Source organism: Paramisgurnus dabryanus, chromosome 3 (assembly GCF_030506205.2).
Source record: "Paramisgurnus dabryanus chromosome 3, PD_genome_1.1, whole genome shotgun sequence".
Classification (NCBI taxonomy): domain Eukaryota; kingdom Metazoa; phylum Chordata; class Actinopteri; order Cypriniformes; family Cobitidae; genus Paramisgurnus; species Paramisgurnus dabryanus.
Genome location: NC_133339.1, coordinates 27,789,159 through 27,808,735, shown reverse-complemented (window position 1 = coordinate 27,808,735; position 19,577 = coordinate 27,789,159). Strand labels below are relative to the sequence as shown.

General features: G+C 37.7%; 1 protein-coding gene across 1 annotated transcript in view; it reads left to right on the top strand.

The window, feature by feature from the left end:
- The first annotated feature begins 350 nt into the window (after nucleotides 1-350).
- cpt1a2b (carnitine palmitoyltransferase 1A2b) overlaps nucleotides 351-19,577 on the top strand; it is a 32,086-nt gene continuing 12,859 nt past the window's right edge. Inside the window, exons 1-18 of the mRNA XM_065277344.1 lie at nucleotides 351-444; nucleotides 1,637-1,784; nucleotides 2,257-2,396; nucleotides 3,187-3,358; nucleotides 3,940-4,041; nucleotides 4,208-4,345; nucleotides 4,624-4,701; nucleotides 5,126-5,233; nucleotides 7,444-7,531; nucleotides 7,616-7,811; nucleotides 10,119-10,304; nucleotides 10,406-10,511; nucleotides 10,936-11,052; nucleotides 14,684-14,848; nucleotides 15,109-15,237; nucleotides 16,384-16,539; nucleotides 18,420-18,533; nucleotides 18,631-18,723. Coding sequence (XP_065133416.1) covers nucleotides 1,644-1,784; nucleotides 2,257-2,396; nucleotides 3,187-3,358; nucleotides 3,940-4,041; nucleotides 4,208-4,345; nucleotides 4,624-4,701; nucleotides 5,126-5,233; nucleotides 7,444-7,531; nucleotides 7,616-7,811; nucleotides 10,119-10,304; nucleotides 10,406-10,511; nucleotides 10,936-11,052; nucleotides 14,684-14,848; nucleotides 15,109-15,237; nucleotides 16,384-16,539; nucleotides 18,420-18,533; nucleotides 18,631-18,723 — 2,229 coding nt within the window. The 5' untranslated portion in view covers nucleotides 351-444; nucleotides 1,637-1,643. The remainder of the gene's footprint in view (nucleotides 445-1,636; nucleotides 1,785-2,256; nucleotides 2,397-3,186; nucleotides 3,359-3,939; nucleotides 4,042-4,207; nucleotides 4,346-4,623; nucleotides 4,702-5,125; nucleotides 5,234-7,443; nucleotides 7,532-7,615; nucleotides 7,812-10,118; nucleotides 10,305-10,405; nucleotides 10,512-10,935; nucleotides 11,053-14,683; nucleotides 14,849-15,108; nucleotides 15,238-16,383; nucleotides 16,540-18,419; nucleotides 18,534-18,630; nucleotides 18,724-19,577) is intronic.

Here is a 19,577-nt window from a genome sequence, read left to right as displayed (position 1 = left end):
TATGTTGGCGACACTGTTTTTATTTTTATTTTTTTAATGTTTAAAAAAATGATGTTAAACTTTTGTTAATTTTTTGTAAGATAATGTAATTATTTAAATGTAGCAAGTGTGTATTTAGCAAACGATTGCTCATGTGACATGTGCTGTGTGTTGTCATGTAAACGGAATGGAGTAGGTGTATTCGACTTCACGTGGCGCTGCCCAATCCATCACGTTGACATCAACGTACCGCGAGAGCGAGTCCAAAGCCATGCTTTTGTATATTTCTCGCGGTATTTGATGTCATAAGGCTGTATATCTGCGCAGCGTTGCATGAAGTGGAACTCGCCCAGTAAAGTTTACGCAGATCACTTCAGGTAAGAGCTAACCGGAGGTGAGAGGGTGGGGAACAAAAATCACACCGGTGTCAAAAAGCTATTTACAATACTACATTCGAACACGCAGGTAGGAATTTTTTACTTATGTCTTTTTTGTGTTTAAGTGATAAACGAGACATACTGTTTTGTTTATCTTTTCCCTCAATATTGTGCGTGTTGTCCCGTGTAACACGCAGTGTTCAGGAATATTCTCGAGTGCTGTTGTATTTGAAAATGATAAACTTATTTACCTAGAGCATGCCTGGTATTTACATAATTATGTCTGTTGACTAAACTAGCAAAACTATGCAATAAATCATATGCTAACGTTACATAAATAACTTTTTTACATGGACACCTCAGAGTTCCATCAAAACTTTGCTTGACGCCTGGCGGATGGTCTCGTGAGATATCAGATTGATGACAGACAGGCGCACTTCTGTATTAATATTCACATTGCCTAGACGCGTGTGGCATTTGAACTTATGCATTTGGCAGACGCTTCTATATTTAAACTACACATTTTTATTTTCGTTTATCTGTTTACCTTCTGGGGGCGAACCTATGACATTTGCGTTGCTAACTTATTGTTCTAGCAACTGAACTTCAGAAACGCACATCGTTATACGTAATGGGTTAACCAGTTTACCAGCTTACCAGCATTCTGTGATTTAACCGTCACTATTTCTCATGATTTGTAGGTTAAACATTTTATAAGCCTTTATCAGTCTAGGTGACAAACTACACATACCGGATAAACCTGTTTTATTTTCACCTCATGTCTCTTAACCATAAAGAATTTAGGCGGTGTGGATTGCCTAACTGAGAAATGCATATGCTGATTTAAAGACACAGTGTCAATAAACACGTACACAACCAGAGAATCGTTAGAAAGTGTTCAATTTTATATTTTAATCTAAAGAAAAAATGTGTGATGTTTTTTTTAAAACTATACCATATCCTTCTTCTTGGGCAATGTAATTAACAATACAACAAATTCTGTTTTTACATATGAATGCACCACTGGGGGGCATCAGTGTACTTGTAATAGTTTCTTTAATCTAGTTCATAAGTTTGACTTGACATCATCAAGACAGATTTTCTACACATTTTTAGTACATATTATATCATATTTTATCCTTACTTTAAGTATGATATTGCTTGGGTTTGCAAAAGGAACATAAGTCTGATGAAATCTGTTGCCATGAATGAATAATATATTTGATATTTCAGTTATGCAGTGTTCTGTAAAATGCTGTGTGTTCTTTTGTTATCTACAGTACAGCAATGGCAGAGGCACACCAGGCTGTAGCGTTTCAGTTTACCATCACTCCAGAGGGCATTAACCTGCATCTGTCCTACCAAGCCCTCAATCAAATCTACCTCTCTGGACTGCGATCCTGGAAGAAACGTATCAGTAGGATTAAAGTCAGTGACCTCAATCATTGTCTGTTTCTCTTTGTTTATTTTCAGTCTCTGAAACCCCATTCAATAAAATACCAAAACCCGTGCAGTGCAGTTTTATTCAATTGTTTTCTGGATTGTAATGTTTGGTGTTTTTCCTGGACAGAGGGCATCTAGTTTCTTATTTTTTAATGGCAGGTAAACACCATACCAAAAACAGACTTTCTGTGCTTTTAGTTATGATTAAAATTCCTTCTTCCTGATCAGTGCTGCTCCATTATTTTACACATTTTAGTTTTTCTGCAAGAATGAATAATACATTTTATTGTCTAGTGGAGTATGGTGATATCAAATAGATATTAAGTAAATTGAATTTTGGCCAATTTCTTGTCTGCCTAAAGATCATGTTGTGTCAGTATAGCCCGAACATGTATGCACGTGCTTGTACAACGATAGCATTGATGCTTAAGGACTTTCTGCTTTGTTTCTCGGACAGAACAGAATCATAAAAGGTGTATACCCAGCTAGCCCCTCCTCTTGGCTTTTTGTTGTCATAGCAATCTTGGCAACTATGTACATGCAGTCTGATCCATCTATGGGCATCATTGCTAAGATACGAGAACACCTACCCCTCAGGTAACACTTTCCTTTACTCAAATTCAAAATGTAAAAGAAAATAAGGCAACCTGATTACATCTATCTATCTATCTATCTATCTATCTATCTATCTATCTATCTATCTATCTATCTATCTATCTATCTATCTATCTATCTATCTATCTATCTATATACACACCTACCTACCTACCTACCTACCTATCTATCTATCGTAAGGAGTTAAATTAGCTTCATTCTTATCTCACTTTTTTATCATTTAGAGCAACTTTCCAAAGTTTCAAGTAATTGTGAGTGCAACAAGACATTTTTAAAGGGGACATTTCACAAGACTTATTAAAGATGTCAAATATATATTTGGTGTCCCCAGTATGTAAAGTTGTAGCTAAATACCATATAGATTATTTTAAAATTGCCACTTTGTAGGTGTGAGCAAAAATGTGCAGTTTTTGGGTGTGTCCTTTTAAATGCAAAAGAGTTGATCTCTGCACTAAATTGCAGTGCCGTAGTTGGATAGTGCAGATTAAGGGGTGTTATTATCCCTTCTGACATCACCAGGGGAGCCTAATTTTAGTGAGCTATTTTTCACATGCTTGCAGAGAATGGTTTACCAAAACTAAGTTACTGGGTTGATCTTTTTTCTAGGTTGGCAGAAGCACTGGGGATCCAATTATAGCACTAAAACATGGACAAAGTCAGATTTTCATGATATGTCCCCTTTAAAGTGAATATGTAAAACAGTAAACCTAAAAGAAATTCTCCACTGATTGAACAGATGTGCTGATGGTTTTCTCTTTGTATCTTCTCTCAGTCTGTCTTTGAGCGCTCAGGGTCAGACTGTATTGTCTGTACTGGTGTTCAGTACTCTTCTGTGGTTGTCTCTCATTCTGGCCCTGAGATTTTGTCTAAAGCTTCTTCTGTCATACCATCAATGGATGTTCGAACAACATGGTCGAATTTCTACCAAGACGAAAGTTTGGGCGGTCAGTGCATTAAATTTACATTAAGCTTGGCCTGGAGAAAATAGCACAGCTATTTTTCTTCTTAATTTCTCTATTATTAACTTATAGGATATAGATATGAAGAGTTCAGATGCAAAACCTGCTAAGTGCGTCTGGCATAATTTTGTGTTAATTAGCATTTATTTATAAGACTTTTATCTGGATTCTGCCTAAAATTGTTTTCTTTCTGAATGGCCTGAGGGCGGGATTAAGCGGATTTGATGCAACAGTATTTGATGAACATAGAGTACCTGTCCAGACTGTTCGGTTACAATTATCTAGTCTCTTCTCTTTTGCATCTGAACTCTTCATGTATACTGTTTAAGACAGTTAATGATCTGCTTGAAAGAGCCATTTCACCCATGAGTCTTTGTTTATAGACAGGAGTTTGTTATTAAGATCACTATGACTCACTAACAAATTATTTGTTCGATTAGTTTAACCATGGAGAACCCAGGAAAATCCAAAAACCCATTTATTCTATTGAACAAATTTGACCCTGTGGGTCATATATATATATTTGCTTTTGTTTGACTGTGTCTGTCTCATGTCTTCTCACTCAGACCCTAGTAAGGTTGCTCTCTAGCAGGAAGCCATTACTCTATAGTTATCAGACATCTTTACCACACCTGCCTGTGCCTCCAATTAAAGACACACTGGAAAAAGTGAGTCAACATTTTATAGTGTTCAAGCATGAGGGTTTGAGGTGTTTCTGAGAAGTGTTGCATATAAATGGACAGGATTCATGGGATTTGGGTTTTGTAAATTACCTCTCTCTCTCTCTCTCTCTCTCTCTCTCTCTCTCTTTTACTCTCTCTTTGTGTGTTATAGTATCTTGAGTCAGTGAAGCCATTGCTGAGTGCCGATGATTTTAAGCGAATGACGAGACTTGCTGCTGATTTTGAGAACAGTGTTGGTAACCGCCTGCAGAGATACCTCAAACTCAAAGCCCTATGGGCCACAAACTATGTACGTGCTGAAATCTGAACAGGTTTTTTAAATTAAAACTATATTTAGACTAACTATTTAATTAAAGTGTAATCATGAATAAAAAGTCATGATTATTATGGGCATATAAATGCACACATATCCTTACTCACATTGTACTTATTTGTATGGAACCGTGCCTGAGTGTGATTGTCCCCATCCCCACTTCCCCATTGGTTTGGACTAGATTGCCCACTGCCAATTTTCCCTGGAGTCAAAATGTGTGATTTTTCTTCTCTAATCTTTCTCTGTTTTGTCAGGTTAGTGACTGGTGGGAAGAGTATGTTTACCTGCGGGGGCGCAGTCCTATCATGGTCAACAGTAACTATTATGGCATGGTATGTGCGCATATAACATTACCTATTACTACTTTTACTTACCTAACATATCTGGGATGGCTGTTTCTGCTGTGACTCATCAGCTCTCTTTGTGTGACTGTTAACGGTAAATTTCTCAATTGTAACGTTTTAATGAAACATATTTGCGTAGTGGTTATAGTAAAAGTTTATTAAAAATGTCTGATTTAAAAGTCTATATGGAATTGAATTTTACCGCCGAAACAGATATCTTAAGATAAGAGCAATACTCACATGTATCATATGATGTAATCCCACGTTTTAAACACAACATTAAAACAAGGGGTTTCACGTGTGGGTTAGCATTCTCATTAAGTAAAGATAAAATGAACCTTAGTCAGATGTTGATCATTGTACACTAGCAAGGTTTCCTAATGTTTTACTCTCTTGTATGGTTTATGTACAGGACTTCTTGTATGTGACCCCAACAACTAACCAGGCAGCTCGAGCTGGAAACACGATCACAGCCCTGTTTCTTTATCGCCGCAAGGTCAACCGAGAGGAGCTCAAACCTGTATGTTACCCATCCCAAATTCCCACCCAACACTGCTTCACTGTCTGTTCTGTCAACACTAGAATTCACAATGGCATTCATGTCTCTACCTGTTCTAGCACTTAGTCATTTCTTAGTTTTTTCTTAAATCGTACTAATTCGCTGTCCTGGCTTACAGCAAGAATGATGGCTGCGCTGTCAGAAAAAGTTGTCAATAAATAGCCCTTTGCTGTCACTGGGGATGTACCCTTTTAAAAAGTACACATTTGCACATAAAAAGTTTATATTGGTACCTCAAAGGCAGGGCTCAAAGCAAAAAAAATGTTATGCTGGCCCAGTTGGGCCAGTGGTTCAGGTTTTCACTTGCCATGCCAAAATTTTTACTGGTCCCAATAAAAAAATATCAGTTTCACATATTTAAAAATAATAATTCAAAAGTCTAATATAATTGTATACATATACAACAGACATGTTCCAACGAAAAAAGGCTCCCAACTTTTCTTCTTTACCTGTAAACCGACAGCAAAATGTGCAAAATATTGCATTGTTTTTTTCGTCGTGATTTACCCAAGTATATGTCTGCTTCCAAGATGTTAAATAATATACATTTATGAAAATATATTTTAGTAATGATTGCCCCGATCGGGCAAGTGACAATACTTTTTACTAGCCCTAAAGTCTCTCACGCTTGCCCCGGGCCACCGGGCAGTCCTTTATGTTGAGCCCTGAGAGGTGCATATTGGTACCAAATCTACACTATTTGTACATAGTAGGAACTTTTTAAAGCGTAATACACCTGTCACAGCTTGGGACCATTTTTTCAGACAGTGTTTACTGTGCTTAAAACAGGATAAACAGGATGAAATCTGCTTAATCCTGGCCTCAGGTTGTTCAGAAATACCGGTTTGCTGGCAGATTCCATTAAAGCCACACTATGTAGGGTTTTGACCTTTAAAATAATGTATCTAAAATTATTTCAGTGGTAGAACAACTCTTACCTGGACAAATTCTACTGCTGATGCAACCTTAACAGACTCCTAGCTACTACAAACACACTCTGTAAGTCGCGTGGTGACACAGCCCCGCCTCTCCCCTGCCTGCAGAAAAGTGTCTCTTTCAAGGCACTCTTGCGATGTTCAACCCCATTGGGGAGCCGTAAGCCAATCTTACATGGAAACTAAGTGTTGCTTTAAGAGTATAATAAAAAATGCTAATTTACAAGAAAGCACGTCAGACCCACTTTTTCTGCATCTGAGCTCCTCATATATAGATCAATCATGCTTTAACCCTAAATGGCCCATTTTACCGGATGGCTCACATCACCCTAATAATGTGTGTGTAGGTAGTTAAGATGAAATACTTTTGGGAAGTTTACATGTAAAGCGCTTTAGATGGCCATAGGTCTATTAAAAGCGCTATATAAATGCAGTCCATTTACCATTTACCATATAAATATATTTTTTTTTTAATAAAATATAGCTATTGTGATGTCAATTTAGTTAAAAAACTTCATTGAATAACAAAAAGCTCAGATGCAAAAGCCACTAAACACCACCTCCATCAAAAATAACATAATCATAGTGACCGAAGGCAAAGGTCCTTTTGCTTCAAATCTGTTTAATCCCAGCCTAAGGCCATTCAGAAGTATCGCTTTGTTGGCAGAATCCGTTAAACACGGATTTTTAGCAGTCATCTAAGTGCATGGAAGAATAATTGGATGAACGATGGCATATATACATCAGATTTCAATTGTCAAGCTGCTGAATTTTTTTTCCCGTTAAAGGAGATTTAGCGAGTATATTTGGATATTGACTGAATTTTCGAGCCTTTTACCTTTATTCAGAAAGGACAATGGAGATTTCTAAACTGAGATTTTGCAGCAAAAGATCATCAAATTTGTTAAATAACACTGAAATGACTAAAGTGACAAATAAGTGAAAATAAGGCAATTTCAATTACTGACTAATAATCTTTTTATTCCCATTAAAGTGAAATTACTGAACCGAAACATAAGAGCCTGATAAAAAAGCTCATTTACAAGAAAACTTTTTAGACACAGGGTTATGCATCTGTGTTCTTCATATGGACTTCAACCACACATGTGTGAATGTGAATAAAAATAGATTATAAAACACAATATATGCAACATAACGATATATCATAGGCACATATAAGCAATATAATAAAATGAATGAGAAGTTATTGAGGTAATTGAATTCTGTTTCATCTAGAGTCGTATTCCTGGAACTGTTATCCCACTGTGTGCAGCTCAATGTGAACGCATGTTCAATACTACCCGCATACCTGGAGAGGAAACCGGTATACACATTTATACATCTTAAGATGCACATACCTTTTAAAAACGTGGTCTTGTGTTAATGACATAATGTCTTGATCTCTCAGATGTAGTGCAGCACTGGCAGGACAGTGAGTTTGTTGCTGTGTACCACAGGGGCCGATACTTCAGGTTATGGGTGTACCATGCGGGACGGCTGCTGTCACCCAGAGAGATTCAGTACCAGATACAAAGGATCCTGGATGACCCTTCGCCTCCCTTTCCAGGAGAGGACAAACTAGGAGCACTAACAGCAGGAAACAGGTCAGACACAGAGAAAAGGCTGTGTCTTTGTGTGTTACCCAGCAGGGGGCATTATTGGATATTATTTTAAGCAGAGCTGCAGTATAAGTCTTTTTTGTGGGGATTTACTCTTTTCTACACAAAATCCCACATAATGTACACTCTAAGAAAGGATGTGTTAATTTTCTACAGATTGTTTTGTGTTATGCTATTTAACACATTATGGGGCGGTTTTCCAGACAGGGTTTAGATTAAACCAGGACTAGGCCTTAGTTATATTAGGACATTTCAGTTGTTTTTACAAAAACAAACCTTACAAAAGCACAATACTGATGTGCATCTTAAAACAAAACGGTGGCACTAATATATGTTATGATATGTCAGTACAAGGTGTGTTACTAAATTAGGGAATGTCAAACATGCATTTTAGTCTGAGACTAGGATAAGCCATTTCTGGGAAACTGCACCATTGTGTTGATTTTGTGTTCAAATAAATTAAAGGGACAACACAAGATAATGTTCCAATAATAACAAAGAGATGTGTCTAGTTAAGGACAACATATTAAATGTGTTGTTTTAACATAACCGTTTTAAAACACATTGTGAAAATATTTAATATTGAGCACGTAAAACCATGTCAATCCTAGTTTTATTAAATATCCGCTGTTCAGTGACACGATTCTTCATTGAGAACATGCAAGCACAGCAGTTGATGATTCATTTATTGGATTACTAATTCCTTAAGTCCTGATAGCATATTTAAGTATTTGGTTTATATTTTATCAAACTCTGTTAATTATGAATGTTACATAAGTTCAGGAAGATAATTGTTTGTCTGACATTTTTTTGGCAAATTAGCTTTTTTAACCAGATTAATTAATTTAACTTCAAAGGCAATAAATAGATTATAAATCAGTAATCAAAATGCCAAAATTCAACAAATGTGCATAACCCTCTAAGTGCATGCAAGCATTTATAACAAAAAGCCCCAGTGCTAAAAATCCACTTTTTTGGACAAAACATAGCAAACAGTTGCAAAATCACAAAAGATGCAACTAAAAACATTACAAATAATGAAAGTCAGATTTGAAGCGAAGGTATTATGCGAACATACTGTATTATGTCCCGAGAGCATTCGGTGATCATCATCCCGTTTTTGCCTAAGGTGGCATTTAGGCTTTTGCGTCTGATTTCCTCAGTTGTAGAAAACGTATGGATCATACAGTAAACTAGTCTTTCTCGCTTATTTCACTGAATACTTATAAATTATTATTTTTTTGAATATATTTATATCTTTATATCTATGAATATATGGTAACACTTTATTTCGATAGTCCACTTTAGACATTTTACTAATTATAAGTAACTTTGCAACTACTTATCAACTACCAATCTTTAGAGAATTAGTAGACTGTCTGCTTAATATCTACTAACAATTTATTGTGATGATATCTCAACAGATATTCAACTGACTATAAGTATCTTTGCAGGTGCATGTCAACTTATTCCACTAACCCAAACCTCTTCCCTAACCCCAACCCTTACAGTCTACTTATACTCTAATGACAGTTAGTTGACGTATAGTTGCAAATTATTAAAAGTTAGTTGACATGTAGTTGCAAAGTTGTTTATAGTTAGTAGAATGTCTTAAGTGGACTATCAAAATAAAGTGTAACCGAATATATTTATATCTTTTATTTCTTTATTTGGATAGTGTTGTAGTAGAGAGTTGACAGGAAAGTGTTGGGTAAATATAGGGGAGCAAAGGACCACAGAGACAGGAATCGAACTCGGGTCGGCGTGAGCGCCGTGACGCTATATGTCGGCGCACTAACCACAGGGCTATCAGCGACGACAGAATATTTATAAATAATATGTTACACTATTTTGGGTTAACCAGAGCTGCCACTGATGGACAATACTTTAACCCATGTCCCATATGAATAGACTGCTCTTATGTCATGACCACATGCACTACCACAGCATCAGACATGACACTTTTTTTGAAACCTGACCTCTCAGTGAAACTTCGAAAGGCATTTAACTATGTAAAAGAGCATATTTTGCATGTTTTACTTGTTATGGCTAAAAACTGTCTAATCTAATCTAATCAATAATGAGAAGAATGAGACATCTTATGTTCTTCCTTATTATAACCAGATGTAATCTAATAAACAGTAAACAAGGTTTATGGTAGAAGGAAGCTGGGCCTTTTTACACATTTATCTTTTTATCAGTTAAATGTTTATGTATATTAGACAGGTTAGTCATAGGTTTATAGAAATCTTTTGAAAACTGCTTTTAGCAACCTTTTCCTGTCTCTGTTAGGGTGCCCTGGGCTCGTGTCCGAAAGCAGTACTTCAGCTCTGGAGTTAATAGGCAATCATTGGACTGCATTGAGAAAGCTGCTTTCTTTGTCACCCTAGACGATGAGGAACAAGGCATGATGGGAGATGATCCTAGGAATTTAGGCGGCTACGCCAAATCCATCCTGCATGGCAAATGTTATGACAGGTGCTTAAGCAGCAGACAGTCTAATATGAGAACTTAAGTGGACAATTTGCTTCTGTTTGAAATTAATTTTGCCTGAAATGTATTTTTCTTTCCTCTCTAAGGTGGTTCGATAAGTCATTTTCTATTGTGGTGTATAAGAATGGAAAGAACGGGCTGAACGCAGAACATTCTTGGGCTGATGCTCCTATAGTGGCTCACTTGTGGGAGGTGAGGGGGCAGTAATGAACTTTAAAAAGGGTCTTTTGGTGGTCTGTACACGTGCAATCGAGTTTCTGTATTAGTAGGCAAGCCACAGCTTATTTCCCTATACCACACGTTCATGCTTTTAGAATGCACAAATATGGAGTAATCTGTGGGTGGCATATTAATACTAGACATAGAAAGTTTTGACCTCCTCCACAAATGTTTTTGCAACGGACACAAGTCTTTCATTTTCCACTTACACATCCAGGCTAACAATAGATTTAAGGTGTACTGAGACTACAGGGCTTAAAATCTAGTGTAAAAGGTTTTGAGAGAATCAGAAAGGTTTGTAAGAAGAAAGATTTGAGAAGCAGAAGATTTCTCCACTTGCTGTATAGGATCATTGTTAAGATATTAACAAGATCTTTATTTCCTGTGGATCTTTCAGTACACGCTTGCCACAGATAAGTTTCAGTTGGGTTACACTACGGACGGAAACTGCAGAGGAGAGGTCGAGCGCTTCTTACCACAACCTCAACGCTTGAGATGGGACATACCGGCTGAGGCAAGACACCACACATTTTGTATTCATAGTTTCCGTATTTCTGACCTTTTCATCATGCTCGATATAATGCCACAGGTTCACTTAGCAGAGTCCTCACGAACACGGCCAAACATCTGTTTGTGTTATGTTCAGAAAACACAATCTTCCTTCTTCCTTTAAAAAAAACCCAAAACAAATAACTAGCTGAACAACATGATAGTCCATATCAGGCATTTCCCTTCCACTGACCAACCTATTACCCTACAAATATTTTCTGAAAGATCTTACATGGATTAACCTACATAGAGACCAGATAATATGCATTCTGTGTGCACATTTCCGTGTTTCTTGACCTTGTTGTTAAGTTAGTTAGTAATGGCACAATTTACCCTTAGCAGACTGTTCACGGACTCTGCAAAATATTAACTATCTTTTACGCTCGGTTACACATATGCACACACACACGCACACACATATACACACAAACCACTCGTCCTTCTTCCTCCTCCCTTCTACCTTTCAAAATATCTGGAGAAGTGAAAACGGATGAAAGGTACATTCTGCAAATTCTTGTAGCAGACAGGTATGAAAATATTTATTTTGTAATATCTGCATGGACATTGAAAGGGAAATGTTTTAGATAAACTATTACAGTATGTCTAGCCACAGCAGTTATTTTCTAGTAATAAATTATTTTTTAATATGTTTAGTAGATAATTTGTATTAATGATTGCACATACAGTGCTTAAATCTGATGCAAATTTTAAAGAGGAGCTGCAAAACATAAGTACACAAGGGTGTCATAGTCACAAAGTTTCCGAAATTAACCATTCTGAGTTTAGACATGCACGTGCTAAGTCAGTTTACGTTTATCGAGTGAATCCTGAAAGCACCCCTATTGATGAAAAACTTTTCATGCTTTTTAGCTTTAGGGTTCAGTTGTGTTGCATTTGCCGATGGTTGAAAGCCTTGTATGCAGGCTGCTTTTCTGTTATTAACTATTGACATCCCATTCTTTGAAAATGAATCCCTGTTTTATTCATTCTAAGACTTGTTGTTATTTTGATGAACCAAGCTCTGCATGGGACTTTCCTCATACTTTGATACTGGTTTAAATGGGTCTGTCCGATTGGGGAATTTCCCGTAGGCCTTCTCTCTGGCCCAGTAGATTAGAGATGAGCAATGGGGTTTTTTTCGATGCTTCCTCATAAGCATCATTTTGAACTGCGAAAATATATCCTCCAAGAACTTCTCAAAGAGATTTCTATCTAACGGTGTTTCTTGAATAGTTAACATCAGAGCAGTGTCATTTAAAGTATGTTCGTTTGTTGCAACATTTGTTGTGTACTAAACAGTACAGTTAAATGAAAAAAGCACCAATGCTGGTAGCTGAGGGTATGCAGTGATTGTGAAATAAGCAGCTTTTTTATACTTTCTAGGCATCTGTTTTAAAATGTGAAAAGATCTCCTTCACGAAACTTCTCAAAGAGATTTCTATTTATTGGTGTCTCTTTCGGTCAAGTACACATTAAGTAAGCGAGGTGAGGGTAAACTCAAAGACTAAGGAAGCCCATTACTCTTCATTACCCATGAAGTTGTTTGGCTTTACAAAGTTAATTTGTAGTTTGACTTTCTGTACACTCTAAAAATGCCTGGGTTATTTTTGACCCATAATGGGTAAATGACACACCGCTTGGTTAAAATTGACCTAATGCTGGGTTATTATACCTCATGGATGCACAACAACAACAACAACAACCCAACATTGGGTCATTTTTAACCCAGCGGTGTGTTCTGTCCAATATTTACCCATAATGGGTCAAAAATAACCCAGCCATTTTTAGAGTGTAGCTTTAGCGAGTTGCGCTTGACTCTCACTAACATAAACGTACTGTAAATTTGGATGATACCTTAAAGCTCCTGTTCTTTTTGTGTTTTTGAAGCTTTGATTGTGTTTACAGTGCGCATTATAACATGTGTTCATGTTTAACGTGTAAAAAACACATTGGGCCCTATTTTAACGATCTAAGCGCATTGTCTAAATAGGCGTGTCCGAATCCACTTTTGCTAATTTAATGACGGGAAAAATGGTTTGTGCGACGAGCGCATGGTCAAATGTTGAAAGTGAGATATTTTGAATTGTCATGCCAAATATTGGCTCATTTTGGATTTCATGAGAGCTACACATTCAAAAAAAGGTGGGACGGGTAGCAATAAGAGGCCAGAAAAATTAAATGTACATATAAGGAAAAGCTTAAGGGCTAATTTGCACTGCATCACATACAGGAATGCTACTGTAATGGAAATCATAACATGGGCTCTGGAATACTTCCAGAAGTTCTTTTTGGAAAACTGGGACGCCATTTCATCCAGACTAAAGAGGACAAGGACACCCCAAGTTGTTATTAGCGCTTATTTCAGAAACCTGCATCTCTGATGGTTTGGGGTTGCATGAGTGCGTGTGGCATGGGCAGCTTACACATCTGGAAAGGCACCATCAATGCTGAAAGGTTTATCCAATTTTTAGAGCAACATATGGTCCCATTCAGACGTCGTCTCTTACAGGGAAGACGTTGCATTTTCCAACATGACAATGCCAGACCACATACTGCATCAATTACAACGTCATGTCTGTGTAGAAGAAGGATCTGAGTACTGAAATGGCCAGCCTGCAGTCCAGATCTGTTACCCACAGAAAACATTCAGTGCATCATAAAGAGGAAGATGCGACAAAGACCTAAGACAGTTGAGCAACTGAAGCCTGTATTAGACAAGAATGGGGCAACATTCCTATTCCTAAACATTGGTCCTCCTCCAGCTGTTCCTTATATGTACATTTAAATTTTCTGGCCTCTTATTGCTACCTGTCCCAACTTTTTTTGGAATGTGTAGCTCTAATGAAATCCAAAATGAGCCAATATTTGGCATGACATTTAAAAATGTCTCACTTTCTACATTTGATATGTTATTTATATTCTATTGTGAATAAAATATAAGTTTTTGAGATTTGTAAATTATTCCATTCCTTTTTTACTTACAATTTCTACAGTGTCCCAACTTTTTCTGATTTGGGGTTGTATATCGCCTGGCAGTGAACTTTGAGCTTTATCATTTTACAGGTATTATTTATGCTCTTATGTTATAGTAACATTACACTATAACTAGGGTTTAAAAATGGGATCAGAAAGAATGTGACCTTTAACAAGCACAAATCATCTGTAAAAATGTTCGGGACCAAACAGAATTAGAAGCCTTGCTTGAATGGTTTAAGTTTTGTTAATGCTCATACATTGGAAATGTGTAGATGGAAAAGATCCTAGCAGGTCCACTAAAGTATTTCTTTTTTTTGTGTTCAAATGGGTCTACTGTATATGTAGTTTTGAATATACTGAGCATCTGTATACAGTTTGTCTTTTTCTTATGTCCATGATTTCATGTTTTCTTTTCTCTACTATTCTTTAAATAAGAAATATAAAAACAAATTTTTGCTGTTTGCAGCTGACGTTTTAGACAGGGAGCAACTTGACATATTATGTAATGATTAAGTGTGTGTGTGTGTGTGTCGATTTCATTGTGAAATCTGCAAAGCTTGATTGAAAACCATTTAACCTCCTAGCTTTCATGTAATGAGCCCATCTCTCCTGCTTTACAGGTTCAGGCACAAGTTTCTGAATCTCTTGCTGTTGCACAAGCCCTGGCCGATGATGTGGACTGCTATGTATTTCCCTTCAGAGAGTTTGGAAAGGGTCTTATGAAGAAAAACAAAACAAGCCCCGACTCCTTCGTGCAGCTAGCCCTGCAGCTGGCATATTACAGGGTATTCTTTCAATTATTTTCTCACAAAGCATTGATACATGTTTTGATGTTAGGTTATATATAACACTGCTGAGTTAATTGAAAGTCACATTTTTTAAAGGTCAATTTTTCCACTAGGAAATGAGACATCAGTTTCTCATGCAATGCATCCGATCAAACAAATTTCATGAACAAATCTCATTCTGAAAGAAAATCAGCAGGATTGCAATTGGTGCTGTTTTTTACAATTTCAAGTAACCACATCATTTCTTTGAACTTCAGGATAAAGGAGCATTTTGTCTCACATATGAAGCTTCTATGACACGTCTGTTTCGAGAGGGTCGCACTGAGACTGTACGCTCCTGCTCCAATGAAAGCTCTGCCTTTGTCTGTGCATTTGAAGCTGGAGAGGTGGGACCAATACTTTGAATCTCATGAATCTCAAGATATTGGTTTTAATTCTGGACTTTTCTTAAAAACCTTAGTAACAATTGGGTTCAGTTTAAAAGAACAGTTTAAATTTTTTTTAAATTCTTATTATTTATTCATGCTCTGGTGTATAGACGTTTTCAGGGGCAACAAAATAAACAAACGGCTTTTGTGGCCCAAACGTAACTTAAGCTAAACTGTCTCTCTCTTTCTCTCTATCTCTCTGTTCTCCCGGGCCTTTTTATCCGGTCTTCCCACGCCAATTACTAAGACAGACAAGTGTTACTCATTTGTATTTGACCCACTTCCCGACTATCTCTTCTGAGAGCTCAGAAGACCTCGCTGAACCATGCCCCCAAAGCCACCTGGAAGTTTTGGCATGTGACATTAGATTTAGCATGCGGATTTTAGTCTGGTATGAACTGCTGTTGTATGCAGCTGGATAAACATCTGTGCCCCGTTCACAAAACATATTAAGGCTCATACTGTAATTAGCTGGTTTAGGAGACTTAATTTTATTACTTCTACATATGTGGTTGGACTATTTCACAAACCCCCGGAATCAAAGACAAGGCTTAAGGCTAGTACTAGGTTAAAACACATGTTGTCACAACTAAAAAATAACAGATACAGAAAATATGCCAGTGCCAGTGATTTGTCTCAAGATACAAACCAGTATTGTTTTCTAAGATATGTTTATAAATGATGGTTAAAGGTCACATAACGCCAGTGCTAATCTTATGTTAATCTTGAGTATCTATATAGAGTATAACTGCATACTTCGTATCTCCGAAAAGTCTTTAGTTTTAGCATCAAGGTCAACACCGCCCTTTCTTTAGCTTACGATTTCTACCCATTCCTTAGTAAAAGTTGCTCTCAGCTGCTTTGTGAACAGGTTTAAGGAGGTAACTCTTAGCTAAGAACTTGTACTACTATTGAGGAGAACTATACAATAATGTTTTATGAATACAGGCCCTGGCTATAATGACTCACAATAACCATAACTATAATCATATCACTCTATTAAGTCGGGTGAAGGGTTTACCAGAGGCCACAAAGAATTTTCTTTGGTCTATGTTAAGGGACCTCTTACATGGCCAATATTTAAGTCCATTCATTTTCTTTTAGGACCAGGAACATTGTCTCAAACTCTTCAGAAAGGCTGCTGAGAAGCATCAGAATCTCTACCGTTTGGCCATGACTGGATCAGGCATTGACAGGCACCTCTTTTGCCTCTATGTGGTCTCCAAATACCTAGGGACAGAATCTCCTTTTCTTAAAGAGGTCAGTGTGTTTTTGTGTTGATGTGGCTGACTCATATTTTTCTACCACTAACATTTATGCTTGTTTATAAAACAAACAAATTATAGCACCGTGCTGTACAAAGAATTTCTAAACACATCACATTCATTTATAAAAGAAAGGAAACAACACGCCACGCCAGAACCTTGATATGTTTCTTACAGAGGCACTCCTTGGTTATCCTGGCTGTGTGCTTCGGGTCATTGTCATGTTGGAAGACCCAGCCTTGACCGATCTTCAGTGCTTTAACTGAGGGAAGGAGGTTGTTCCCCCAAAATCTCTAAATACATGGCCCCGGTCATCTATCCTTAATACAGTGCAGTCGCCCTGTCCCATGTGCAGAAAAACACCCCCAAAGCATGATGCTACCACCCCCATGCTTCACATTAGGGATAGTGTTCTTGGGATGGTACTCATCATCATTAGTGGAATTATGACCAAAAAGTTCTATTTTGGTCTCATCTGACCACATGACTTGCTCTCATGACTCCTCTGGATCATCCAAATGGTCATTGGCAAACTTAAAACTTTAAGCAGGGGAACCTTCCGTACCATGCATGATTTCAAACCATGACGTCTTTGTGTATTACCAACAGTAACCTTGGAAACGGTGGTCCCAGCTCTTTTCAACTCATTGACCAGCTCCTCCCATGTAGTTCTGGGATTCCTCACCTTTCTTAGAACCATTGAGACCCCACAAGGTGAAATCTTGCATGGAGCCCCAGTCCGAGGGAGATTGACAGTCATGTTTAGCTTCTTCCTTTTTCTAATGATTGCTCCAACAGTGGACCTTTTTTCACCAAGCTGCTTGGCAATTTTCCCGTAGCCCTTACCAGGTTTAAAATAGAGGAAAACAGGCAGGTTTAAAAACAGGTAGTGACTTTGCAGCCCTAACGTGGAAAGGTAATAAATTCCAAAGTCTAGGAGTGATAACTGAGAGGGCGCGGTGCCCTGGGAGTAGTGAGAAGCAGCTGATAGATGACCTAAGGAATCTAATAGGAATGTGATTCTTTAAATGGTCTTTTAGATAAGAAGATGCCAACCCATTTAAAGATTCATTATCAATCACTAAAATGTATAGTCTTATTTTGAAGCGTACTGGCAGCCAACCGATAGAGAAGCAATTTATGGTAATGCTAATGTTTTCGTGTGCCTATCAACATCCTGGCTGCTGCATTTTGAACAGCCTGCAGACATGATAATGCTTTCTGACTAACTCCTACACTGAATTGCAATACTCCAATCTAGAGTTTGGCAGATGCTTTTATCCACAGTGTATTACAAGGTATCTATTTTCATCAGTATGTGTGTTCTCTGGGTTCGAACTCATGACCTTTTGCACTGCTAATGCTGTACCTGATGCTCTTTATGATGTAAACCATTATGGGTGATCATCTTTATAAATCACCACATAAACATGATGTGGATCAATGTTGCCAGGAGGCGGAGGGGGATGGAGAATGTCATGAAAAGTTTGTCTGAAGTGTTATTGATTTTGTTTTGGTCACAGATATGCTTGGGGAAAAGTGTTGTCTCAGTAGATTGTTTATCTTTGAAGTGCTAATGTGTAGTGTGAAGGACTGTTTTAATGGACCATTTTCGAGACTGTAGAGTATATTTATTGATTTTATCCAAAGCAATTTGCAATTAAGGAAGCATTTTTCTTATTACCTTAAGAGCCAACAATAAGCACAGTACACTTAAAAGTAGGAACAGTATTGAAGCTAAGGAAGAAGAGAACAGTAGCAAAAAAGGAAAGTGTTGTGAACAAAAAAAAAAAACAATAGACTCTTCAGGATTAGACAAGTGAAGCTTGAATTGATGTGAGCACTGCGCAGTATGTGATGGCTTGTGATTTGCAGGTCTTGTCAGAGCCTTGGCGTCTTTCCACCTCACAGACTCCTGTTCAACAGTTAGAGCTGTTTGATCTGGTCAATTATCCAGAGTTTATCTCGCTGGGTGGAGGCTTCGGTCCGGTAAGCTTCTTTCATAACTAGAAAGTGAACTGACATGCAAACAAACCGAATTCCTACGGTGTTTTAACTTTGCATTCATTTTGTGTCCCTCTCTAAGGTGGCGGATGATGGCTATGGCGTATCCTACATCATCATGGGAGAGGAAATGATCAGCTTCCATGTATCCTGCAAGCACTCCTGCAAAGCAACTGTAAGAGCAACTTAATCTTAAACACCACACTGATGTGAACTCTGATGAAATACCAAAAATGATGCTTGTACACACTGTCCGAAATTAACACCCGCCAAGCGCCAAATGGGGGTAGATTTTCCGTTTGGCGACTAAATTCAATAGGCTATTTTCATACCAAAATAGTAATGCAATATTATTTGTTTGCCAGTAACTAATCTGGGGGCGAGTTGAGCTAGCCACAGAACGTCTCTACACACCAAGTCTCGCAACACTGTATCGGGGGCCGGAAGATAAACAGTGCCGTGAGACTTGAAGCACTAGAGCCGGTCTATTGCTAGCTAGTACTGCAGCTAACTTGCGGTCTGCAGCTATCTGCTGCATATTACCTGATATGTGGCAACATTTACCAGGAGTGAGCCAACCTTTGAAACGAAAACTCACAAACGAAAAGGGGGATAAGTTAAATAAAAAAGAAAGTTTTGTGAGAAATGGAGTTATGGAGATAATGGAGTTTCAAGAGGCTGGCTACAATATGATTCTGACGCTGTCGTGATGAGTTGTTTGGTGTGTGTCCAGTATGCTAAAGATAAAAACAGAAACAACTCATTTGTAATCGGTAATAAAACTATAAAACTTGAGAACATTCGTGACCATGAAGACAGCAAATGAAATTAATGTATATGTGACAAAAAAGGTTGTTTATTATTCTGGCCGGTAAAAAATATGCTTGGCTGGTGGATTTTTTCATCTACCAGTGCCCGTGGCAGGTGAGCCAAAAAGTTAATTTCGGACCCTGCTTGTACATGTAAGAGGGCATGGCGTTCCCACTACAATAACTGCGGGTGTTTTGTCAGCTTTCAGGAACTTATTTC